Raw genomic sequence first — 27,574 nt, forward strand, 5'->3', positions numbered from 1 at the left:
AAACAAATTTGATTTTATGATGTGTGTGGTTTAAGCCTGAAGTGATTAATGAGCTCTAACATGTCCGGGTCTGTGGCTCACTTCATATTTCACATTCCCTATGATATGACAGGTAATACCTGAAATCTCATTCTCGTTATGGCCCCAGCTCGATATCCTGGAACAAGTCTGATAGTCGTCAGTTAACCGTGAAGACCCTGGTGGAAATAGTTCCAGTCCACTAAAATATAGCTGTAAAACAATCCTGACCCCTAGTGGTCATATAATTATTTAGCTTGTGCCTCACTTTCAATAATGCCACGAATACAAAAGCCAACACATGATTTACAAATACGTATTTTTGTTTTATAAGCTTTGTAATATTTTTTTCTGAATCAGAAGATTGAACTACAGCACAAAAGCATAACTAGTAAAAAAAAAAGAGACAATTTTACAAATGGAAAAAATTCTGGAGGATATAACACCTATATACTGAGGAAAACGTTTGCACCTTTACGGAACACTTTACAACACTGATCTCGGTTTCAGACTACCAATAAAACTCATTGTACAGTGATTAACAAGTAGCATAACTAATTCAACCCAAATCGTCACAAAGGCAATTCAGGCTTCCATTTCAATCACAATAATGACAATACATTTCATATGGGATGTTACATCTCTTAAATGAAGTTATGGCACTATAAAGGCAGATAAAGCACATTGTATTAAAGGGACAGTTCACCCTCAACTTTTTTACCTTCATGTTGTTCCAAACCAATATGTCTTTTTAACACAAATGAAATTATATTGCAGGCTCAGTCACCATTCACTTTCATTATTTAGACAGAAATACGGGTTTGGAAAAACAAGAAAGTAAATAAATGACGACAGATATTTATCTGTCATACAAATCTTTGATGTATTGAATGGCAAGAGACACGAAAATGAACATAATTTCACTGGTTAAACACCTTTTCCCACATACATATACTGTACATAACAGTAAACAATGTTTTTTGAAAGATAATTTAGCTGTAGAAAACACTCGTGTTGAAATGAAACATGAATACTGTCAAATACGTAATGGTGAAACTATAGTCATTGATGTGCCAACAGCAGTGAAACCCAAAATGATGCAATTAAATAATGGCACTTCCCATTAAATCAAGAGGAATAAATAACAGAAAAGGAAAGTCTGAGAGCCATTTACACCTGCAGACGGTTGAAGGAGGAAAAGAGGCCACGACATGACAAATTGTGTTGTGCTGTACTTCTGCACAGGTGGTACAGAACTGCCCTTTGATGTACTTCTAGCTTGTCCTGTCCTTTCGGTATCCAGTTTGAAATAAAGTTGTTTGGTGTGCATTGAAAAAAAGTGCATCACTTTGTGCTGGAACATTTATGACAAAATGCAACCAACAGGACAAAACAACAAACAAACAAATACATTCACTCGCTTAACAAAATACTTGTTCAAAGTCCACTAGCGCGTTCCTTAGCCGAAATAAATTACGTTCATAAGTTCACATTCATTCGCTGGTTGTGTTGTTTGTTCACATCTAGTAAAGGCTCACTTTTGGCTAAGCGATTTTCTTAGGAGTTCAAGATCCATCCTTCTAGGAGGGTCTTTTTGTGGTGGACAAGAGTATTCCTCTAGGGCCAGAGGAATGAACCTTTCCTGTAATCCCAGCACCTTGGTATCTTGGGAAGCAAACAGAGCAGCCCATGGCTGTGGTGAAGGACCTCCCTGGCCGAGGAACCCAAAGAAAGCAATGGTGTCTATAAAAAGACATAGGGATCAGCAAACAGAGTAATCCTAATCAAGGAAAAAGAGATCTGACAGCAGTTTTTTGTTTTAGAAATACCTTACCTTTCTTCTGAAGATCTGGTGTTTTAGCAAATCCCAAAGGGACCAGAAATTGTGCAGCACCAGCAATGCCAGCAGGCTGACCTCTTGTTGCAAGAAGAACTATCGACCTACACAGAACCAACCTGATTTAGTCTAAACAGTGAAATATGGAAATCACTTAGCTTAAAGGGGTCATGAACTGAAAAATCTAAACTCTGTGCACTCTGTGCAAGACACAGGCACATTGCCAAGTTGTGGAAAAACACAGATCCAGACCATGTCAGTAAGAGCTTGGTCTTTTGTTCACTTCCGTTTTACAGTGGATTTATTTACAAACAAGGTACAATTCAACACAGGGTTTTCAGAAAGACTGAAACTAAAAAAAAATGTCGTCGACTATATTGGATCTGACAGCAATGCTCCACCACACAAGTGTGAGTAACTGTTTTATTATGTGGACACTATTCTTTTGTCTATTATATGCGTTTTTAGCCTAAATCACAGCAGTGTCCATCTGTGAAGAATGGAGGATGTCAAACATACACAACTGTGGTAGCCAATCATAGCAGTGGACATTTATTTCCGTGTCTACAATCCGCCACACCTTTTCAAACAGAGCGTTCCAATGAGGAGGGTCAAAACAGGACAGAAAATACCCTATTACTTCTTAATTATGATGATCTTGATAACATTATAGGTAGACTTCAGAGAACAGTACAGAAAATAATAAAGAAGCAGTTAATGACCCCTTTAAAAATAAAAGAGCTATTAAATAAAATATAAAATTGTAAAGTGTGTATTCTAAAGTTTGGGGTTAATCAAATCTTTTAAATGTTAATCTTTTAAGTCTGGTATGTTCACCAGGGCTGCATTTACTTACTGAGCCCAAACTTATGAACAGTAGTGTATATACTAAATAAAATTGGCACTGCACAAATCCTTACCCTCATCACCAGCTCCCTCAATAAACACTTTAGGCCACCTCTCAACCTCTTCAAACAGACAACTATTGCAGTGCCAACTTCTCCCAACCTCTAGACAAACAGTTTAAAACCCCAAACCGAAATTTTCACCCCTCACCTCTTTAAAATTCCAGTTTTAAAATACTGTTCCATTTTAGTGTCCAGCGTCGTAAACAATGAGCTCTTTGTGACTTTTCCAGAGCATGCGTCCACAGTAACTATGAGGAACCCTGACTGTTTGAGGTCAAACCTCTCTGCATTCACCTATAGGACAGGAAAAAGAGAAAACAGGTCCCATAAACCATTTCTAAGTGTTAACAACTGCATGCACCACAAAGGCTAGTTAAATGAAGATCAATACATATTCTAATTTTCTTTCCTCTACACAGTGTAAATGAAAAGTGGCAACCTCTCCCCAAAGTCACAGCAAAAATGTCCAAAAGCACTAATTCAAATCAGCTTTATTATCATTAATATACAAAAAACATGCTTAAAACGAAACTAAAAAACATTATGAATGCAAACTAAAGTAGAAATGGCCACAAAATAATTTTAGTTTTTAAAAACGTTTAGTTTTTTCAAGTTTTAAAAGTCATCAGTAAACATAAAAATCGTAAAACATAGTACTAGTGATAATATTAGACATCCATGGAAAATTAGCTTTACTAATTAAAATTGATTTGTGATATAATAGTTAACACACTAACTTCGGCAGCCTCAAAATACTTAAAGTTAAATAAATCTAAACATTAACTTTTTTCTTACACTGATTAAATGAATGCTTTGAATGATCACACTCACAGTGATGAAGGCTTGTGTGTCATTACTCTGTTCTTCTTTTACACTGAGGGATTTGATCTGGGTTTGGAGGTAGCTGTTCCATGGATCACTGGAGAAGGCAAACTATAGGGAAGAAAATAAAAATCTCTCAGGGTTGACAGCTTAATGGCTCCCTGTTACGATTACTCAGAAAACGCAAGGTAAGGCTCTCGGACAGGACAGCAGATGGACAGTCTGTCTATCTGGCACATAGTTCAAAGCCAGTCCCTCTCAAACAGAGATATACAAATGATCCTTCCCGTTCATATGGAGTTTGGGCTGTACTTACCTGTGAGGCTCCACAGGCTTTGCAGGGCGCTGTGTTTGGCTTTGGCATAGGCACTATGTTGCTGGCAGGCTTTGTGTATTTAGGGTAGGCATTGGCGGTGCAGTTGCAGGTCTGAGTCTTTTGGTTGGCACGTATGGTGGCGATGATCTTCACTCTCTCGCAGCCTGCGGTGGAGCAGTAGCTATGGCCGTCTCGTCTGTGCCGAGCTCGTGCGTACAGCCATAACAATCTGGAGGTTAAACACAGGCTTACTGTCTCAGACTGATCAGGGAGCACTGTAAACAATAATTTATCTGGATTTGACCATATAATTTAAAGGGAAATAGGACAACACAAATAAAACCCAGAGGCATTGTGAGAAAATTAGCAAACAAAATGCTATAAATTAGGGTGACCATATGTCCCCTTTTCCCTGGACATGTCCTCTTTTTAGACCAAAAAAATGCGTACATTTCTAAATCGCCCAAAATATTGGGGATTCGGCTTTTACTTTGTACAGTCGCCATTCATTGTGTGCATTTTTGTATTAAATCCCTCCATGGGACCGTTTCTTAAACACGCTCCCAATTTATGACCACCAAACATTCCTGCAAAAATTCTAATGCTGAATAAAATTTTAGTGCATCTGGGAGCCGCTATCAACATGCAGAGTGTTTGAATCACTTTGGATGCAGCGTTGCCAAATACCGTTTTTTCCGGACTATAAGACGCACTTTTTTTCATAGCTTGGCTGGTCCTGCGACTTATACTCAGGTGCGACTTATAGTCCGAAAAATACGTTACGCATTTTTTCCCCACGGAATTCGGCTAATTTGAAACATTTTGTATTCTACCTTTAATAAAACCGTGGTATATGTTAAGTTTTGTGAAGGATGACCACCGGTAGGAAGCCTTTTAGCTGTTTTTAAAGTAAATCTTCAAAACAGTGACCGTAAAATAGGCCCTATGTATTTTAGTTATGGAAATGACATATTTTTAGTTTTGATACAGAATATTGTAATTGTGCTACTTTTGGAAGCTACTTTCAATCACCCTCCAACACAACAACCAAATATAACTAAGCTATTCAAGGGTCAATTCCAGCAAAAAGTGTAAACAATGTGGCTCTGTCACTATCAAAACATTGCTCTGATTGTTTGAGCATCAGGATGAGCCTGACAGAACTACATTGTCTCATTCAATGGCGTGATAATTAGAAATAATTAGAAAGGCACCTTTTCCATCATCTAATGTTTATTAATTAACACTTACATTCTTAAACAGAGCCTTCGTTTTTAGTGTTTTAGAATTGTAAAATTTTATTAAAAGCGATATTAATACTTTTAAATATAATAAAAAAAATCTATAAAATGCATAGACCTAATTTGATTACCACAGCTTTCTTGCGAAATCAATATGTTGATAAAGGTTTGTTTACATTTCAAATACATTTTTTCCTACCCGACAGATTTGTCGAAAAAGTACTTCCTCTGCTGCAGTCGTTTCTCTAGGTCTGAAATGGACGATGCAGGGCCATAGTCCTCTATGCCATCGAAGCTGTTATTCTGCTTGTTGTAGATGTCTGATGTGATCTGGAAGACTGTTTCATTGGGGAAGCAGAGGCCGAGAAGAGCCCAATCACCCCTACAGGAGCAACACAGTAATTGCTCAGTAGTAATTGTGATTGTTGACTATGGCAGAATTTGATAGTTTAGCAACTAATGTTCAGTTTCAGATATGAGGGGGATCACATTCCTCCTTTTTAACTTACTGGTCAAAATTAATCAGTGACAGGACTGTTTCTCTGGGTGCAGGTCCATTCCAGTGCACCGTGTAGCTCTTGCCCATCATCAGTACAGGTTGGTACTGCTGAGAAGGAGCAGTCTGGCTTCTGATGCCTCTGAGAACCATGGGTTTATCAGGGTATTCATCTCTACTGATAGACAGGCTCAGATTAGATGCGCCCTGCGTCTGTATATACACCTATGGAGAACATGAGTTACATTATAAAGTAAAAACAGTCAAGAAGATATACAACACTGTTCAACAGTTTGGGATTAATAAGATTGTTATAAAAAAAAATTTCAATAAAAGTAATAGTCTTATTTAGCAAGGAAGCATTAAATTGTAAAAAAAAAAACAAAAAAAAGGGAGAATGAGACACCTTTCTTTACCTGAGAGTACTTGCCACTGCACACGACCCCATTCCAATAAGGAACATTCACACATTGTGGGTGCCGGATCAGGAAGTTGTCAGCCCTTGCCACATACGTATCTGTGTAACTGCTAATCGAACCATCCAAGTCATGAAAGATGGAGTTTTTATCACCGTCCAGATCATTCTGTTCAAACCACTCGCCTGGTCGGCCAAAAAATGCTCTTAGAGTCACCTGGATGATTAAAAGGGGATCACTGGTCATGAGAAATGTTAATGAAACAACCGGAGAGACGTACAATTAATGTGGTACCATTTAGACACAAGTGAAGCAAAATATGACCACATTTAAAGATCTTTCTAAAGGCTTGTTTTTAACATATGCTAAATACCAGATGCCAGAACAGGGTCTTATTATTTAATTGCTTAGCACCAGAGCAGATGGTGATCAGTCAACAGAGAACAACCAGATGTGTCGACTCTCACAGTGAGAAGCAAGCAATAAGTACAGGCATTAGTAACACTTACGATAAATAACCGTTATTACAGACTAGACAGACTGGGTGGTGTTATCTGGGTTTCTAAAGAAATGGTCTCTATGACCTTTTAGTAATGCAATTATGTTCAGGATGCCCCAGGGGGACAGTCCCTGTAATCAGTCTATACTTTACTCTGACAAAAAAAAAAAAAATTCTAATGGTCATAAAAAAAAATATTCTAGGTAAAGGTAACTTTTTTGTTGTTTTTTTTTTTGTTTTTTGGAAACATAGCTTCGATTCTGTCCATTTTCTGATAACACTTATTCTTTTTCTTACCCTGTAATATCTATATTTATAATTTAAAAAAGCAAAATAAATAATTAAAATAAAACAAAAATGGCACATTTGTTTTTGAAATATGACATTAAAAAAAATGATCAACAGCTTTTTTTTTTTAATACCACCAAGTTATTAATATTTTGAATTAGTATTCATTTTTATATTTTCCATTTTAATTTCAGTCAAAGTTGTATATAGTTCTCATTTTATTTCAGTTTAAGTTTGTTATTGCAAGTGTTTTTTTACTTTAAATTAAAATTAAATTAAATTTATGCATTTAGCAGACGCTTTTATCCAAAGCGACTTACAGTGCATTCAGGCTATCAATTTTTACATATCATGTGTTCCCGGGGAATCGAACCCCCAACCTTGCGCTTGCTTGCTTGCTAACGCAATGCTCTAAGAACCTTTCTTTTCTTTCATTTTTATGTTTTTTGTCTGATTTAATTGTAATAAACCTGTCAGTCCCAAAATCACATAACTATATAATATAGTTATGTATATTATATATATATAAAATATATATATAAGTTATATTCTAAAATATAATCAGTGAGTAATAAACCTGACTGCAATAATGTACACAAATAAAATATAAATAAACAAAAAATATATATTTTGTAGTACTGAATAACGGAGCAAGCTGAGTAACTTGTATGTTTGTGTGTTAGCAGTCACAGTACAGTAGTGTCAGTGAGCATTTGACCAGTGTCCAGGTCTTAAATGTGTATGTGCACTCACACTCGGATGGAAGGCGAGAGACGACAGGTTATTTCTGGGTGTCAGCTGCCAGATGTTTTTCAGGCTGAATCCCACAGCCATGGTGAAGCGCTCGCTCGTGGGACTGAAGGCACGAAATGTGCTGTCTAAGATTCTCACTGGACCATCATTTATCTGAAAACCTCGGATAGGGAACGTCCTGACAAGAACAGCACAAACAGTGTTCCGATTAAACAAAGAATTTGTATTTCACTAAACCAGACAAAACTTTATTAATACTAATCTCCCTTTATTTCTTCTCTCACGTACTTGTTTCTTGGTAGAGTTCTCATCTTTCCATCTACTCCACCAATTCCCCAATATTTATTTTGCCCTCCGTTGGTGCCACGATTTCTGCTCTCCCCAACAAACAGAGACTGGGAGACCTCCTGACTGGAGCCCTCGTCTTTAGGGTAGCTGCCATCACTGCAGTGAGAAAGAGGAGGAGGGGAGGGAAACACGATTCAATAACTGCTTGCCTTAGGTGCTTGATGTAAAACACTAGCTACATTTACACACTTGCTCACATTTGCCAATCAGACTGTGACTGATTTAGTAAAATAAAAAATTAAAATATGTTCCTTTAATTAAAATATGTGCCTGCAGCCAGCCACACACAGAGCAAGAACATTTCCTCATATAGACATGCACTCTCATACAAACACTATGATTGTCAATTTAACACGTTTAATGCTCTTCACATATGTGATTAATTCAATCTCAGAGTAGCTGTCTGGCAGCTCTAACAAACAGAAAAATGCCAAGTACCTTGCAAATGAAAGTCCAACACCATTGTCTGCAAATCTATCAGGAAAACAAAACTATAATCAGAAGATTGCTATATTTTACTGATGCTATGAGCTTCTCTTAAGTGTTGAGTTTTTTACCAGGTCTACAATTAAGAGGTTTTGACCCCTACCCTGAGTTTCGTATGATGATGTCACCTCCTCGGATCCAGGCCCCCAGATCGTTGTTTTTAAAGGAGATGAGAGTGTCGATGAGTGCGGCCACCCGTGGCCTGCTTGGATCGGAGTTCTCATGAGGCCTGAACCTGAGAAAAAAATGTCACCAAAGAGAAATACAATCTTTACTTCAGAGGAAAATGTAAGAGCTGCTTGCCCAAGCAACAGTGTTAAAGGTGCTGTATGTTTTTGACTCTACTAAAGCATAAAAGTACCACAATATGTTTGCATATATTTAAGAAACATGCCATAAGTTAACACTTTTTTTTAATCAGTAAAATAATGCTACAGTCAATTATTCTGCTTTGAAAATGTGCGTTCCAGGCCGGAATGTGGGTCTCTGTTTTGGTTTGTGAAACACACCCGCTGCCAGTTTACCCAACTGTATTTCGGCTCCTTGGGTTGCCAGTTGCATTCCATTTGATATGTGGTTTGTTAGGATCAGACAATATTTGGCCGAGATACAACTATTTAAAAAACTTGAATCTGAGGGTGCAAAAAAAATCTAAATGCTGATAAAATCAACTTTAAAGTTGTCCAAATGAATTCTTATTAATGCATATTACTAATCAAAAATGAAGAAAAATCATAAAAGAAAAATCATTATCAATCATTTTGACCCATGGAATGTTTTTTTGGCTATTGCTAAAAATATACCCCAGTGACTTAAGACTGGTTTTGGTCCTGGGTCGTGTGTGTGTGTGTGTGTGTGTGTTTGTATATATATTTAACCATTCATTATATTACTGTTTTTTTATACTCCTTTTAATGTATGCCGATTTATATTAAAGTTGGCCTTAAATCATATATTGGTCTTATTGTGAACTATTCATCTGGGTATACCGTTAAATCAAGATATCATAACCAACTCCGCCAGTGAAAACTATAGTGTAAAGGTCTTTGCACACAGAGTCTTTCCTATCAAAATGCATGCTACGGATGCGAAAACACAGGAAATTGAAACTAATCTAAAAATTTTTTGAATGACAGACAAAAGTTTCGGAGGAAGTGTGAAAACATGATTGACACAACGTGAGGTCATATTTATTTTTCAATGTGTGAAAATTTCTGACTCAGTGTGCAAATACCCTAAGTCTACAGAAATGATCTGTCACTACCTTGTTTATCCTGACTATAAATAAAGAGTCACCGCTGAGAACAATGGGAAATATTTTAAAAGCTGTGATAATTAAGATTATGCAATTAAATGACTGTGAAAATGTAAAACAATAAATATATATTAAATACAAGTAAAAAGTAAACAAAATGTCTATAAACTAGGAATTGCCAAAATTATGGTTTCATGTCAAATGTGTCCTTATTGTGACATTCACCCACAAATATTACAGAAAAACATTTAACACAGAATACGGTCACAATATCTGAAATAAACAAGGGGAAACATACACCTACTGCATATATATATATATATATATATATATATATATATACACACATACACACACACACACACACACACACCCACACACTCTGACACACTGTATATTTATAGTCTGGTGCGTGGCTGAAGAAGGAAACTCCAGATATAGTGAATCCCCCTGACTAGTGCAGAAACTCTATCTCTATGTGTTTTCTTCATAAGCTGAATCAGCTGAGCCTGGACACAAAGAAATGATCAACCTGTACACTCACCTAGCACTGTTGTCCAGACAGAGGTATTCACGTGGGTCTGTTGTAGTGGCGAAGGTGCTCTTGACTTTTCTATCAATAAAGAGGCCAGCCTGACACAGGATGAAAGAAGCAATCACTGTATGTTCAGTGTCTAGTATCATGCGAGTGATACAGTGCCAGTGAAAGCATGGCCTGTAGTTTCTCTACACCTGGACAGTCACGATTCAAGACCAACATAAACATGTGGATAACAGTGAACTATTGTATAGGAAAATGTATGTGTGAGTGCAGCGTCACACAAGCACATTGTGCAGGACTTTAAAACAATGAGGCATTTCAGAGAACGAACGAGGATGCTTGTGTATGTGCAAATAAAATCCTGAACTCGTAAGTGATTGCATGAGTCTTTCCTGCAGCCACATTTAATAAAACCTTACAAATCCCAAATGATTTATGAACTGCACTATTATGAGTCACAGGGAGCTGGGTATTAAATGAAGATGGAGAAATAGCATTAGCATTGATATTGTGTGATGGATCGCCTGTAGATAATTTACAAAAAAAGATTCAGAATGCACTTATAAATCATAAAGTCTAATTATCCTGAAGCATTGTTATTTTTATTTGAAATTTAGTTTTGCCCACTGGTTTGTGAATTTGACATTAGAGTCATAGATGAGGTATTCAATTACCTTAAAGTTGGAATGAACACGGTTGTTAAAGAAGGTGCCCAGAGGCGTGAGCTCAGCTTTAGTCTCTGGAATCAGTCCATGAGAATCACCCGTAGAAGAATTGTGGAAAACGTACCAAATTCCTGCATCCTGAGAAAAAAAAAAAACACAAGGGTAATTCATGTACCAGGCATTTTCATAAATATGGTACATCTCCTAAGCATTTTCTGAAGGTGCAAATGCCTTATTTTGTACTAGTGGAAAGTGTGGTGAATAATATTCATTCCTGAGTCCTGATTTCTATCACAGAAAGAACACTGAGACTTTCTTAACCTGGTCTGCTGAAAGTATGACTTCGTGAGAAGTTTTCTTTTAATAAAAAGGGTGGAGGTTACATCCTTTTATATACAAAAGCTCAAACCAAGAACAACAATACCACCAGACCAAAAAGATTTATATTGGCAAATACATCTTTAATAAAGGACTGGAATGAGGAGATGCTATCTGTGATTATATAACCACCTTGATGTTCTCATCAATATCCCAGAGCTGTGGGCATCGTTTCAAAGAGCACAAATTCAATCAGAGAAAGTCACAGAATAATCAGTTTATGATAACAAACAAACATTTACTCACTGCTACAGATCATAGTGAAAATTATTAATTTAGCAAGGCTATATCAAGGATTATGCATACCTGTGATCCAGCTGCTGAGTTGCTGATCAAATGATTATTGGGGTGTGCGATCCAAAATGTAGATACTGCCCTAGAATACACAGGTCAGACAGAGTCATGTTAATGTGTGATCTTAAAATAAATGAAAGCATGTTATATATATGTATATATATATATGTACATAACACATCACAGTCAATATTACTCCTATTGTACTATGAAGTATTTTAGTGCATTTAGTGTTTGGTAAGCCTGGATTGTAGGCGTTTAGTGAAGAACACTCAGGGTTTTTTTTAATCTGAAATGCAGCATGGGAAAATAGTCTTGCAAACAAATACTTAAGAAAAACTTCGTATAAATACTAATAAATATATTTGTTAAATTATTAACTACTGAGAAACTGAAACCAAACTACAATAAACTGACATCAATTTATTTTACCCACAACAAAATAAAAACAGCCATACATTTATTTTAGTCTTTAGTCTTAGTTTAATATAGATTATAAAATGTATAAAATATGTTGGGCGGCACTAACATCCTAAACCTACAATGAAAATGAAATAAAAGCTAGAAAATTATTTAGGTAAAAATCTAAAATAAATCCAACAAAGATCCAATAAAACTTATTTAAAAAAAGCAAGAGAACCTGAATTAAAAAAAAAAAAATACTGTAAAAACTCAGGCATAAAAGTGCAACTGTTTACGCACCTGACCACAGCATAAACTCACTGTTTGATCAGATCTACAACTCTGAAACATATTCCATTATCTGTCTTCATCTTGAACATCTATAACTCTATATACACACACACACACACACGCTCCCAAAACATTTGTTATCCTTTTGAAAACAGCACCTCCTCAGCTATCCTCCGCCTGGGACACTGGGTGCTTTATTGCCCGGATAAGAGAAAAAGATTATCGCTGAGTCTCAGGAAATGAAAGCTCTGTTCTTTCTCCTGTTATTTGACCAAACAATACAGCAGGACACACTGTCAAGGTCAGTCACCCAGCACAGAACAAGCATCAGGAGACTTTCAGATAACAGAATGCACAATTTCAAGCTGAGAGACATCAAGCGCTGTGAATATTGGCCTCAGTTTAAGTTACAGGTCTATCCAGAAATATTAAATAAACATGTGAGTGTTTATGGTATCTTACTTGCACTCGTTAGCAGGAGATGGTACGTATCCTTTGTTAACCCTGCTTGTCATTTCTGTGCACATGCTATCATTGCGGTCGGTAGGGAGAATGGTCCCTGGCCTGGTCAACAAGCCAAGGTTATGGAAAAAGATGTTCCTTTGTTCAATCCCGTCCTCCAGGAAAAAACAATGTCCCAGCGTAACATAGCCAACAGTGTCCCTAACCTATAATAAAAGAAAGACATCACGATAAGTCAAAATGAAAAGATCATTGTAAAGAAATACATTATTATAAGGATGTGTATATTCTCTCACCAGCAGGCCGTTAGTGGCTTGTATGCCAACACATCGGGAGAAGGAGTGATGGATGGAGAGGGAGTTTAGATACGTTGGGTCACTGTATCCCCCACGCTGGTCCACATCTCCACACCTATGAAAGTTCACAGGGTATCTACCCTTCTTCTGCTGCTGACCCATGTGTTTCAGCTCCACCTGAGACAAGTGGACTGACGAGAAGTTCCCCATAATCTAAACAAGATATAAAAACAGGAGATCAAAAACACTACAAATTATCTATCTGTTGTTAATTATACAAAACTGTTAAAAATATTAATTCTAATCATAAATCTAAAATATAAGCAAACATAATGATAACAAATGTATATAAAATATATATTAAAATAATTAAATAAACCAATAGTTCTGTCATTTTCTCCACTAACACACTCTATATTAACACAACGCTGGACTTGCCAGAAACAGCAAAGACTGCTGCATAATATATGATTGGTCATTTACATAATGTAAACATTGACCCGTCAACTAGTCACACAAAATTTAGGATTATGCTTTCAGTTCCTTCCATTCAAAAAACTAAACAAAAAAAAGAGCTGTACTCAATTATCTAGTGCAAACTTCAACATACAACAGCCTGTGATTTCTCCACAGGACAGCACCAGACAGCTTAGTGTTAAATAAACACACAAGCACACACACAGAGTTTCAGACAGACCTTGATGTGTCCCCCGAAGGTGTCGTAGCTGAAGTACTGGCACCAATTTTTTCCGTAGCAGGCGTTTTCCATTTCTCCATGAATGAGGATATTCCTTGATAGAAGAGCCACCTCTGCACGCATGTCCACTCCGTCCAGTATCTCTCCCACATGGGTGAACTGAGGCTTTCCTGGAAAATTCCAACACATAAACACAAACCTTAAAGCTCAATGACTAATGACAGACTTTACCTTAAATAAACCAACTAGAAACCAACTCCAATGAAACAAAATACAATTTCTGTTTAAAGATTTTTATCATTTAATTAGATGGAATAGGAAGAACTGGAAAAAAATAGTGGATAAACTTAAAAAGAAAGTAAAATAATAATGTATCCAGGAAGGAAAGCAACCTGTCCACACATTCAGACTGCCCTTTACACACACCCAGAATCCTTCCGGAGGGAAAAGGCCTGGCAAAAGCTTTGCCAACATGACACAATGCACGGTGACATTTAAACTACATCCTTTTAATAAAGGCCATATATTGAAGACATTTCCAGTTCTCCAAGGAATTAACATATGTGCTGGGAATAATGAATATATTGTGATACATATACAATACACCCCAGAAACTATCTAGATACTTAATAATGCATGACCATTTTAGCATTATACAACAATATCAACTCAAGTGACATTTATTTTAAAGTATAAAATGCCATTCAAAACCTTGGGGTCAGTAAGTTTGTTTGTTATGTTTTTATTTGGAAATACTTTTATTCAGAAAAAGTGCATTAAATTGAGCACAAGTGACAGTTAAGAAATTTAAAATGTTACAATAGATTTATATTATTTAAAAAATCTTTTTTTTACAGTATTCACAAAAATGACATTCAGACATTTGTATGACTTAAAGCGATAGTTCACCTTTGTAAAACCTTTGTTCATCTTCAGAACTCAAATTAAGATATTTTAGATGAAATCCAAGAGCTTTCTGACCCTGCATAGACAACAATGCAACTAGGGCTGCACTATATTTTATTTTTCTGCGATAAATATTATGATATGAAATCTAATCAAATTTTTTCTTACAAACAAAAATGGGGTGAGCACACTTACATTCTCATTTTAAATGATTTAAACATCAACACCATCGTTTCAATTGATTAATATGCGGTGAGGGAGAGAGAGCAAGACAGCGCTCGTGTTGTTTGAAGACTGTGAGTTTGCGGCCGGGACTCGCTCGCTCTCTCGTTCCCTCTCGTTCTCTCTCTCTCTCAAAACTTTCACTCTATGATGGGTTAGCTGTGCAATTAATCCGCGAATCACATCAGTAAAGGGCCGGGGAGCAGGATCAACTACGACAGCCTACATCGCACATCCTGCGATGTGACTATCGTGGATTTGTACATCGCGATATCGATGCTTAAACGACACATCCGGCAGCCCTAAATGCAACTACCACGTTCAAGGCACAGAAAGGTAGTAAGGACATCATTAAAATAGTCCATGTGACATCAGTGGTCCAACTGTAATGTTATGAAGCTACGAGAATACTTCTTGTGTGCAAAGAAAACAAAAATAATGATTTTATTCAACAATTTCTTCTCTTCTGTGTCAGTCTTCAACGCACATTCACAAGTGTACCTTGTGAATGTGCTTGTAAACAAAGCGTTTGTTTTCTTTGCGCACGAAAAGTATTCTCGTAGCTTCATAACATTACGGTTGAACCACTGATGTCACATGGACTATTCTAGTGATGTCCTTACTAACTTTCTGGTCCTTGAGAGTGGTAGTTCTGTCACTGTCTATGAAGGGTCAGAAAGATCTCGGATATCATCAAAATATCTTTAATTGTGTTCGGAAGATAAACAAAGGTCTTACGGTTTGGAATAACTTGAGGGTGAGTAATTAATTACAGAATTTTAATTTTTTTGGTGAGCTAACCCTTTAAGTGTCCAAATTTTTTACTCAATAAAGACCAGCTGGGACATTAGCGCTGGAGAGCAATTACTGAGAATGTTTTTGACAGGGTGGAGAACATTATCTATATAGCCTCTGCTGGCTTCTGGTCAGAAATGACAGTTTGTTTATGTGATTCTGGTAAACAGTCCTCACCCTTTTCCCATCTGAAACTCAATGACACTGTCATTACTTGAGCTCGGCTGTATACAAATTCACAGCAAGATTCCCGGACAGATACATTGTGTCACCACACGAAATCGGAGGAAATGCATGCCGTTTACCTCACCTTGAATTCGAACCTGTTTCCTGTTACAGTGGGGACATGGGAGCAGGGTGAATTCCTCTGCCTGATGCATGGAGTAATCAGTGCTGGCCACCACAATCCGATCGCCCGGTTTCCAGCTGCTAACGTCATCCATCAGGTTCAGAACCACTTTATCCACTGCATCCACCTGGAAGCCTGTTGTCGGGTAACCTTTATAGTAGAACAAAAACCTCTGTAGGTACATTCTTGTTGAGTATTGTAGATTTTACTCTATGCTTTCAAAGACATGTACCATTTTTCCACTCGCTGTAAGCAGTAACAGTGAAACCAACACCATCCACAGTGACAAAGTCTCTGCGAGCCAGCGCCTTGCCACCTGTGTCATGGTTCTCATGTTCTCGTACGTCTTCCGTGCAAGAAACATTTCCTCCACCAATTACTGAGACCAAGGCCCATGCCTGCCTAAGATAGAGATGGAGGATGGAGAGATAGAGGTATTTATAAAAGCCAGTAATTGACAAGCAAATGCAAGAGTAAACGTGATACAGATTTGAAACAATGGTGTATTTTTAGCATATCAATCACTAAAATCAATCATTTCAACGACTACAACATTTAAACTCCATATTAGGATAAATGGCTTCTCTATTAAGACTTGTCAATGCACTTCCATGTGGAAGTGATGATTAGTTATTGCACGTAATTTAAAGGATGAGCAGCCAAAACTCTTGGATGAATGGGAAATGAATGCTAATTGAATCCTTCCTTCCTATTATTTTTCTAGTCAGCCCATTAGTACAGTGAAATGATCAGTTGTCACTCAACTGAAGGCAATTGAATTTCTGTCATCAGTCTACTGTATGATGATAATATAAAACAAAATGTGGAATTTTTTGAATAAAGTCATTTCTTTTTTGAAAGAACACTGTCTGAATATTCACAATGTTAAAGGGGTTCGAAAAAATTTGATTTACTCATCCTCAATGTAATTAATGTATATTTCAATTTAAATATACGCTTGACCCAAAAATTAAAATTGTCATCATTTACTTCCTCTTGTTGTTGCAAACCAGAATTACTTTTTTTATTTCTTCTGCAAAGCACATATTAATGTATTATGAGACATGTCTTGGTGTTTTCTGTCCAAACAATGGAATAATCTTCCAAATATTTTCCACAAAGCAAACAAAATCATACATATTTGAAATGAGTAAAGTTTGAGTAAAGATTTTTTATTTTTGGGTGAACTATCATTAATTTCAGTCTGTTCCCTACTTTGGAATGCTAAATAATGAAAGAATATGTCAACTATTCCTTTTTAAAATGATTAAAAAAAGGAGGAGGATGAAAGTCTTGACCTTTTTACCTAATTAATTCATAAATGATTCCCCCACAGAATATATCCAAACCTACTTCTTCTCTCCCTATATGGCATAATTCAGCTTTGGCAAGGACAGACCTAAAATAAGTCGGGAAAAGAGTGGGTAAAATACCAAAAAATAAAACTATTATGGCTAAAAAGGCTCTGAAGCTACTGGTGTCAGCTTCTGTATTAGCATTAATACTTCCACTATGATGAAACTGCAGTTACTTTTTCACAGCAACTGGGTCAGAAATGCCATTTGTTATACTGACGCATATGAGCTCTAAAGGCCAAGCCTCAAACACGAAACCCTCCAGAGGTTTGGAAAATAGTGTCTCATTGAACTTTCTCCCTTTAAGAAGTGTGGTTCACTGCAGTTTACAACAAGTTAATAAAATCTTTGTGGATAAACCGAGGGACTAACTACCCACATTTGAGACCAATAAGACCAACTTAGCTGCTGTGAGGTGGGAGGTCTATGGCCAGAAACTTTATTATGGTTTTATTTTTCATGTTTTCATCTTTTAGCAGCCAAAAATGCAAGATTACCTCATCTCTCAGAATAACTATCATGTCTGACTGATACAGGAATCCTATCTCATTCCTGGCAATTCCCTACCCTCAAAGTGGAGAAGAATGTCTAATATCATTAAAGCAGAATTGTCACAATATTTCCTGCACTTTAACACCCTGGACATTTGAAACAATAGTTCCATATTCTTTGCGTTGCACGAAAACTTCAGTCTTTGTTTAACAATCATGGAACGTTTTTTCGAGAACAGTCATGGAACTTTCTTGGAAAGTTAAAAAAAACAGGCAGCAATCATTTCCTTGATTCCATGTTGTCAAAACCTGTATGAAATTTGTGGAAATGAACCATTATCCACAATAGCACAACAAACTATTTCATTAACACAGATACAGACACACCAGGGATCTTATCAGTGACTCTGAAGGCCTTTTGTCATTTAACTCGTTTGATGCTCAAAAATATTAAAATAAAAAATCTAAAATCTACTCTAATGTAAAAAGGCCATTTTATACAGTGTGGGAAAAACACTAAAAATGCTATTAAAGTGCTAAGTTAAATGAAGAACTTGCAAAATGCAAAATTAAGTCACAGGCTTATTTCTACAATAACCAAAATAAATTATTGAAATGTTAAATCACATATATATATATATATATATATATGCTTTGCACTTTCTTTTTTCACTGAAATTTTCCACTGGAGGTCCCCATGCCCCTCATGTAACACATGCTTTATATCCAACATACACCTTTCTTCACTGGGACAATCCTCTCTGAGAAATCTGAGGTTAAGTGCTCTCTTAACAACACAAACAAACAAACTTTACAATAAGCAACTTTCTTTCATACCTCAACTCTAAGCATTTTACCTCCTAGTTAGTCTGAGATTGGCAGAGCCCATATGTTAGGTTTATCACTATCCAATAACAGGCTTATCAATTAATTTATACCAAAAATATGTGAGCTTCAACGCACCCCCTCACGAGTACCTATGGGGAACAGGGGGTTAGACTTGGACAGGCTGGTTTATGTTGCGCAAGTTTTTAGTTAGATTGTGCCAGATTGTGAAAGGGTGCTGCCAAGTTTGCATGTTTTCTTCAGAGATGTGATGAGTTTGACTGGTAACGGGTGCAAAGGAAAGGGTTTCTGTATGCACAATGTGTCAAACTGAAGTCTCCAAATGAGTACATTTAATTTTTGTTTTCTGTCACACCTACTACTACCCAATTCCTGCCCCACCAGAATCACTGAAAACCACATAACTGCAATGGCAGCAGAGTAGACAGATAATATTTCCTCATATGATACACTTTTTCTTTGCCTTGGAGTTTTAGTTATGTAACAGAACACAGAACACAGAGAACACAGAGTTTTCATGCCCAAGACCTCTGACCAAACTAATGTGTCTGGAGACGCAGTCAGTAGCTTGAACATTAGAATAAGCATGAATATTATTTTCCACATTTCTTGAAGTAATAAGAGAATGTTACACAAAAGTGCCTTTGCAGTAGACTGTAAAAGTAGGCTTTACGTCTGGAGGAATTTCTATATTTGACAATAAACGGTTTACAAAATATTTTCAGTTGCACGGTAGTAAATTATATTCACTGAAAATCTATACTTCTCTATCTGCAATGTAACTAGAAGAGACTGCACATCTGGTTCTTATAGCTTTGAGCTCTTTAAAAATCCTTGCATTGAGATACAGACAGATACACGTCAGCACTTTTCAAACAAATCCTGGAAATATGCCCGTTTAACCTTTCACCAGGGTTTCCTTCAAAAAACTGCCATGTCAAACATTGTGTGGCTTCTTTAAATACATTTCTGTGAAACAACCAACCAGTTAGCTTAAGCCTAAGAGTCCTGCTAAGGACTATTAGCTACTAACATTTGGCTTATATTCCACTGCTCGTACACATACTGGCAAAAGTCAACATGACAACTGAATAAATAAGAACTTTTATATTTGCTTTAAATTTCTTGTTAATATTAATGTGCTAGATGTACAGTGGCTCCAAAGTGTTAGACTGTTTCGGATACCTAAGTCACACTTTAAAATGTCTGAATGCAACTGTATTAGACAACATTATATTCAATCTAAAAATAACAGTATAAACCAAGTGGCATCATATTTTCAGAACTAACTTGACTTTTTGAGCTATTTTTGTACATATAATTTATGTTGAACAGTATTGTTTTATAATATGAAGCCTAGCATGCAGCGTTGTTTGATATTTAATTATGTAATGCAAAGTCAATCCTGCATCTTTAAGTGTTCAGCATCCATCCAAACAGACTGCATGAATGAAACTAGCAACATCTGCACAATGCACGCTGCCTTTGGGATTCATTAGCTGGGTGAGTCTGAATTTAGGATATGGTTTATGGAACAACAGGACACTTAATGTTCCTAAGCACACCGACTTCAAAGCTGTGCTCGTCATTATCAAAGCTAAAACACATCAGATTGAAAAAGATTCTTTCCTGCTTCCACCCTCCAGAGATTCAATGACGTTTGAAGCACGTTTATAGGGAAGTTTATGGCATCCCTACATCCCTATTCCTTGGTTAAAACAAACAAAAAAGCTGGTTTGAGCTGGTCTCCTAACCGAAACAGATGAAAAGTGACCAAAACTTCTCTAAAATCAGCCAAGAGACCAGCCTCACCAAACTGTAAGGCTAACAAATCAGCTTTTTTTTCAGTAGAGAAGCTTTATTCACCTGTATTTGAGATTATTGACATGGTTGCTGCCTAGAAGATCCTTGATGGTTTTTTTGGTCTCCTCCAGCAGGCTCTTAACTGCAGAGTCTCCAGTGGCCAGTGCAACAATGCGTCCTGCAGGTAGAGACTTCAGCAGCTGACTAAGCCTCTTGCTGTCATTCCGGGAATCGTGCGTGTCAAAGCGCTCGTTACACACCACCTCCGCCGTGTCTTGATCAACCACCCGCAGGTTAATTCCACGGCTGAAGTTCTTCTGGAAGCCGTGGTCACCGGTAGCTAAACCTGAAGCAGGTATAGTGCGAGTGAGGAAGGTCCAGGACAGTCTCTCTGACCCGTGGAGCTCCAGAGTTCCTCCGGCATTCACTCCCAAAAACTTGTGGCCCATCCCAGGAACCTCAGTCACGGTGGTTTCATCCGAGCGGCCGACCAAGGTGATGGTAGCCAGGGAGCGATAGCGGCATTTTGGAGCCCCGATATGTAGAGCGCCGCCATCTTCTATCAAAATGTGGCGTGTTCGTAAAGTGATGTTTTTGGAGCCTTTTTTATCATCGGCAAAGACAACTGAACCTGTAATAAAAATGAAATGACATCAGCACAAAGATGTCAGCTAAAACCCAAATAAATGTAAATAAGACATAATTTTCCTTTCCCTAGTGAAAAATAAATATACTAAAATATAATTGAAATGCATTTATTTTATGCTAAGAATACCACAAATACATTTACCGTATTTTCTGGACTATACTTTTTTTTTCATAGTTTGGCTGGTCCTGCGACTTATAGTCAGGTGCGACTTATTCATCTAAAGTAATTTGACATGAACCGAGAAAAATTATCTAAGAGACATGAACCCAGAGAAAACATTACCGTCTACAGCCGCGAGAGGGCGCTCTATGCTGCTCACTGCTCCTGTAGTCTACACTGAAAACATAGAGCGCTCTCTCGCGGCTGTAGACTGTAATGTTTTCTCTTGGTTCTTGATTCTAAATAAATGCGACTTATAGTCCAGTGCCAGTGCTCACCATGACGTATTTTTGGACTGATGCGACTTTTACTCAGGTGCGACTTATAGTCCGAAAAATACGGTACATATTTAAATACCTAATAAATAATACCCTGCAATAGTTCAAAGACCATACAATCCTCATCAATAGTGACATTAAAACACATTTTAGGTTTAATATTAAGAAATGTACATTGTGCACAAGTAGTATTCCAAATGAAGTTTAATTATTTATTTTTTTTAGCAGTAAGTCTTGAGGGATATGTCAGTACATATGTTAACAGATCTGAATTATACTTAGTATTACGGCTCCACAATTAATAATTATAATTACGGATGCCACAATTATGTTATTGCTCAAAGCGGCAATTAATCATCCAAAGTCCACTTATGTTATTGTGCATGCTTAAGACATGCTTTTTTCTATCTACAGGCTATCTCAAGGGTTTACCCATTGTTTTCATTTTAGTTTTAGCATAACATAATACTACAATGTATATTTTTACTTTTTTTAAAAATAAAGAAGAAACCAGTCCAGTTTGTAGTTGACATTTGAGGCTTAATTCTACAGAGAAGCAATAAATGTTTTTCAGTTAGTAGGATTTCAGCTTGTTTATTTTCATATAAAAATATAGAATGCAGTTGCTTCAAACAATCGACAATTATGATTTTTGTCATAATCGTGTTGACCTGCTTAGTATGAAATGCATGCATTTTAAATGTAGTACTTTTTGGCTTGTGCAATACAGAAATGTACAAGAATTAACTAGCCAAAGTGTTTTGCAAAGGTATTTTTTTACACACTGCACAAATGATCTTACCTCCAGCCTGGATAGTGATAGAGTACAGGGTGGCAGATGAATCTAGGCGATAATGCTCACCACTGCGTACCACCACCACCTTTTTGAGATCATGGCCAGGTTTCCAGGAGTGCAGCAGAGGGTTGTGATGAGGGCAGTTCTCTACAAAAGTACAAGATGATTGAGTACAGTTTTGATATTGATTGAAAAAAATTCTTTTTTATCTATTTTTACGTCAGTATTTTTTTTTACTCTTCCCAACACAAAAGAATGATGAAAATTTGTATTATTGTATTTTGATATTTGCTTTGCTAGAAATATTTGAGTAATAATAAACATTAAATGTGAAGTTTTCTTTAATTGTCATACAAAAAAATGTTGTTGTTTTTTTACACCTATTCTGCAAAAAACAATGTATCACCTTTTCAACAAAATATTAAGCAGCACAAATGTTTTCAGCATTGTTCTTTAGAAACTAAATCAGCACTTTAGAATGATTTTTTGTGATAATTAAGGCTGGAGTAATGATTCAGCTTTGATGTTGCAGGAATTAATTTACAATTTAGATTTAAAATATATAAAAATAGAAAACTCTTAAACTGTTCACAAAATTCAGTTTTTACAGTACTTTTGATGAAACAAATGCAGCATTGTTGAGCATACGAACTATGCCTAAAAAAAAAAACTTACTGACCCTAAACCTGTTTAATGATAGTGTGTTTCTCACACTTTCAAGGTGATCGTGTCTTACCATCCAACACATCTTTAGAGGCAAGACTGAGGACGACTATGAGAACCAGTAGGAAAACAAAGAAGAAGACGCCCGCACAAATATAAGTGTTCTTCCTCTGCTGGGTTTGGGCGCGTTCTCTTCTGCTCTCATCATCTGACAGATTAAAAACCGAAGGTCGTGCAGGGGGCGGGACCGGGGGCTTCAGTGGGGGTGGTGGAGGAGACTTGGCTGGGGGTGGAGAACGAACTGGAACAATCCTGCCTGGAACATATCCTGACGACCGCTGAGCATTTCCGTTGACAGGAGCCACAAAAATGGGGTGACTGCTGGGGCCATCATTCACCTGCATGGTATAACTGTCTGCCACGTCCTGTAAAACCATAAAAGATAAGCCATCATTTAAATGTGGTCTGTATTTAATGTTTTTGAAAGGAGCAAGGCCGCATTCATTTAAACAAAATACTATACTATAATATTATTAGAATTTCAAATAACCGCTTTCTATTTTAATGTATATCAAGATGTTTTTGGGCAGCCATCATTTCAGTCTTCACAGTCACATTATCCTTGAGAAATCTTTGTAATATGCTAAAAACCTTTGATGAATAGGAAAATCAAAAGAAGAGAATTTACTGGAATTTATTTATTACTTTTGATAGATTTAATGAACCTAATAAAAAGAATGACTTCCTTGAAAAATAAAAAAAATCTGAACAAATATATTTGATATAACAAAACTACACTACACCTCCTCGACAGGCATTAAGAATCTAGCTCAAAGTATCGTGGGCCAACTAAACTGAAATAAAAGTGTTCTGACTTAATTTCGATCGGGTCTCAATTTCATAGAGGCATGACAACGTACTTTGAAGTGCAAGCTTTCTGTGGGTTTTCACGTTTTCAAGTTATTTACTAAACACATGGCACCAATTACAAGAAAAAAAAAGTGCTCAGTCGTTCAATCCATGGCCCCTTCGTGCCACAAAACAACAGGCACGGGCCCTGTAAAGAAACTCTCCCAATAAAAGCCTGTCACACAAATATTTGCTTACCAATAACCACCCAGGCCAAATACCTTAATTAACATTCAAAGAGACTTCCAATTTCCAAACAGAGTCTAACTATTTGGCTTCAGTGATACCAAACAGTTGCTAATGCTTTAATAAACTTAAGTTAGACACTTCAGGGTAAATATCAATCACAAAAACTTTTCTAATCTTTTAAACATTAGGGTAGAATAGAAAAACCAAACTGACCCCAACATCTGTTGAACCGTAGCTCATTTGTTATTGTACTATTAAACTCATTTCATCGTTCCTTTGATCAACACAAAGATCGCACTATCACCAGATCCTGATCTGGCCATCTGCAGCTCCTCAGCCATAAACGCAGGGGCACAGCAATCACTATAACTGAGGAGGACATTCACCACCCCCCTTCTTTTGGGATATAATCAATACCCATGCTTTAATGAGTCCCATCCCCCACTTTTCAAACAGTTTTTCTCCCCTGGACAAATGAAATCACATTTTAAAGGGGGAAGAGCAATGAATCTCCCCAGTCTGAGGGGGTGAGTGGACAATGGTAGCCTACGGACAGAAACTGTGCCATCTGTGGTCACCCAGAAAGGCTGTGTGGTCTACTAGTGAAAGTATAAATGTGACCCTGGACCACAAAACCAGTCTTAAGTGTCAATTTTTCCAAATAGAGATTTATATGTCAGCTGAAAACTGAATAAATAAGCTTAAATAAACTAAATACTAAGAAAATCACCTCTGAAGTTGTCCAAATGAATTCTTAGCAAAGCATTTTACTAATCAAAAATTATGTTTTTATATATTTATGGCAGGAAATTTACTAAATATCTTCATGGAACATGATATTTACTTAATATCCTAATGATTTTGGCATAAAAGAAAAATGAATAATTTTGACTCATGCAATGTTTTTTTCGCTATTGCTAAAAATATACCCCGGCGACTTAAGACTGGTTTTGTGGTCCGGGGTCACAAACATGCTCAGATGATTATTCGGGAAAAGTTTTCACTGATACGAAAACTTAATTACTAAAATAAAATAACTTTCTTATGATGACCTACATTGCAAATGCAGAAACAGAAGATGCAGATGAATGCAAAAACCAGACTAAAGATGGTCTCCCAGCCTGGCCAAGCTAGTCTTCAGCTGGTTGAGATAGCCAGCCAGTTGTTCTCCCAGTCTGACTAGCTGACAAGTGTTTAAAGCCAAGCTTAGGCTGGTTTACTGTATTTAAAAAAAAATATAATAATAAAAATAAAATTAAAAAAATGAATGCCCTTATTTAAATTTAAATGCAGCATTTGGAATGGCAGCTTTGCTCAGAAGAAGAAAAAAAAGGTTCTGTCTGAACTGTTTGAATAGAAACATGCTGGCACCGAAACTGCATCGCTACATCGCCCCCCTCTAAAGTTTACACAATGCAACAAAGTTTCACCAACTTCAGATGCATGCGTAACTTCATTCCTTCTTTCAGTCATGACTCGGATGTCCCAAAAGATGCCGTAAACACATAATGCACGACTGAAAATCCGCTGAAAGACATTCCTACACTAGAGGTCTAAACTGGGGGTCCTTACAAGCAAACAGAGGTGGAGATCTCTTACCTTTCGATCTCTTTTCACTGTCGCTAGCTTGGCTCGTCCGTTATTTCTCTATCAACCGTAGAGAGCCGCACGCAACTCAGGGGGCTATTTGACTGGGAGACCGCACTAAATGTGTTTTAATCTTCTTTTACATGGTGTTTTCATTCCTTGGCTGAAGTCAGCCAGCCCCGTCCCAGGCGCGGCTCGCGGAGGAAGTGAAATTAGAGGCGTGTACTGGAGACGAGGGAGCGTCTTAAAAAAAAACGCGTGGAAGAGCGATTAGCATGATTGGAGCTCTCTGGTGGGCGGGGCTTACCGGCTTTTGTAACTGAATTCAGCTTATTGTGAAGCTCATATTAGTCGCATACAGCACAATCAGCAGCTGAAGAAGCACACAGAGACGGTCTTGTGTCGTGTGAAAAGTATTACTTGTCAAATGATTTCCAGCTAGTGAACGAATCGTTCTTGTGAATCGGATCTTTTAAATGAACCAAGTGACAAACTGGACTGGATGCACAATGAAACCGAGAAGTGAGCAGAGAAGATTCATGGCGGTAATGTAGTATGTAGTTAGTAATAATATTTATTACAACTGTTAGTATTAGTAAATAACAGCATGCTGAGAAATTTAAAATAATTTTTATATTGTTCATATAAATACACATTATAATTAGAATCTGGCTCAACAACCCCCCCCCCCCCCCCCCCAGTTTGACGTCCCTGTATTCAGTTATTTAAAAAAAAAAAATCTGTATTCTGTATGAAATTATTTTAAGTGTATACAGGGTAAATACATTAGGAAGTAAGATATGTTTCCTGTGGGTTCCTGCACATGTGGGAGTAGATGGACATGAGTAAGTGGATCATCTAGCAAAGGAGGTGCTGAAATTATCTTCTATATAATGTAATATTCCGCTTTGTAAAAAAGTTATGGCTATTATTAGAACAGCTATAATAGGCAATTGGCAAGTACAATGAAATGAAGAGGAAAGAGGAAGACATCTTTATCAGATGCAAAATAACATTGATTGTGAAAGAGGAAGTTGTTGCAGTAGAAGAGAAGACACAGTCATTACAAGACTCATCTCTCTTTCTTGTTTTCGGTTCTCATCCTTTGAACCCATTTAAGTGCCTTGTTCCCCCACACTAAAAAGAATGGGGTCACATGTGTTCTTAACTTCCATGTTCAAGGCCCTGGACTTCAAAGGTCATTGAACCCAAGAGGTGCGGATGACCTTTGGCCTGGTAAAATGGTCTTGAAAAGTGAATACATATGAGAGGTTAGGATCATTGTTAAAAGCAATTCACTTTAGCTGTTGAGTTATTTAAATGCATGCCTCTCAGAAAGATGAGACAAAATATAGCTCTAGTTCTGTTTGTGATTTAGTAAGATAAAGACCTTCCATCTCCACTTAAGATCTGACTATGCCCTTATAATCCTAATGGAAACCACGATGGTTATTAAACAGATGGGACTGTGAACTTAGGATGTCCTCTTTTTTAAAGAAAATGCTGCTTATTTATCACCACAAGAGGTTGCTTTAAAATACTAAAGCTATCATGTTGCAGACCAGCACACATAACAAAACAATACTACCACAACTGGATTTTATTCCTTTAAGCTCTTTAGTCTCGGAAATACATGTTTACTTCCAATTTTGTATTATAACTATTCAAGATCATAATTACATACAGTATAGCAATTTTCTTTTACAATGGGTGCTTACAAAAACAGAAAAACAACACATCTGGAAAAATTGAAGCACGTCAGTTTGTGCTTCATTCTGACCAGTTGAAATCTATTCTGTGCCATACATAATATAATAATCAATCAGTTTACACTGGTAATAACATGATCATCCATTTTATAGTACAGT

At 36.9% G+C, this 27,574-nt stretch overlaps 1 protein-coding gene across 1 annotated transcript; it reads right to left on the minus strand.

Moving 5' to 3' along the window:
• Positions 1–323: 323 nt before the first annotated feature.
• On the minus strand, positions 324–25,979 carry cemip2 (cell migration inducing hyaluronidase 2). The gene is made up of 24 exons (XM_052555587.1): positions 25,719–25,979; positions 23,095–23,446; positions 22,365–22,505; positions 20,540–21,107; positions 16,214–16,383; positions 15,943–16,131; positions 13,710–13,879; positions 13,013–13,225; positions 12,717–12,922; positions 11,574–11,643; positions 10,899–11,027; positions 10,228–10,316; positions 8,532–8,663; positions 8,381–8,416; positions 7,883–8,038; positions 7,595–7,772; positions 6,055–6,270; positions 5,652–5,863; positions 5,342–5,524; positions 3,902–4,130; positions 3,595–3,696; positions 2,912–3,057; positions 1,853–1,959; positions 324–1,761 (listed from the first exon to the last, which is right to left on the minus strand). The coding sequence occupies exons 2-24, from the start codon at positions 23,423–23,425 to the stop codon at positions 1,553–1,555; spliced, it is 4,182 nt and encodes a 1,393-aa protein (XP_052411547.1). The 5' UTR covers positions 23,426–23,446; positions 25,719–25,979; the 3' UTR covers positions 324–1,552.
• Positions 25,980–27,574: the final 1,595 nt, after the last annotated feature.

This window comes from Carassius gibelio, chromosome B5 (assembly GCF_023724105.1).
Source record: "Carassius gibelio isolate Cgi1373 ecotype wild population from Czech Republic chromosome B5, carGib1.2-hapl.c, whole genome shotgun sequence".
Taxonomy (NCBI): Eukaryota; Metazoa; Chordata; class Actinopteri; order Cypriniformes; family Cyprinidae; genus Carassius; species Carassius gibelio.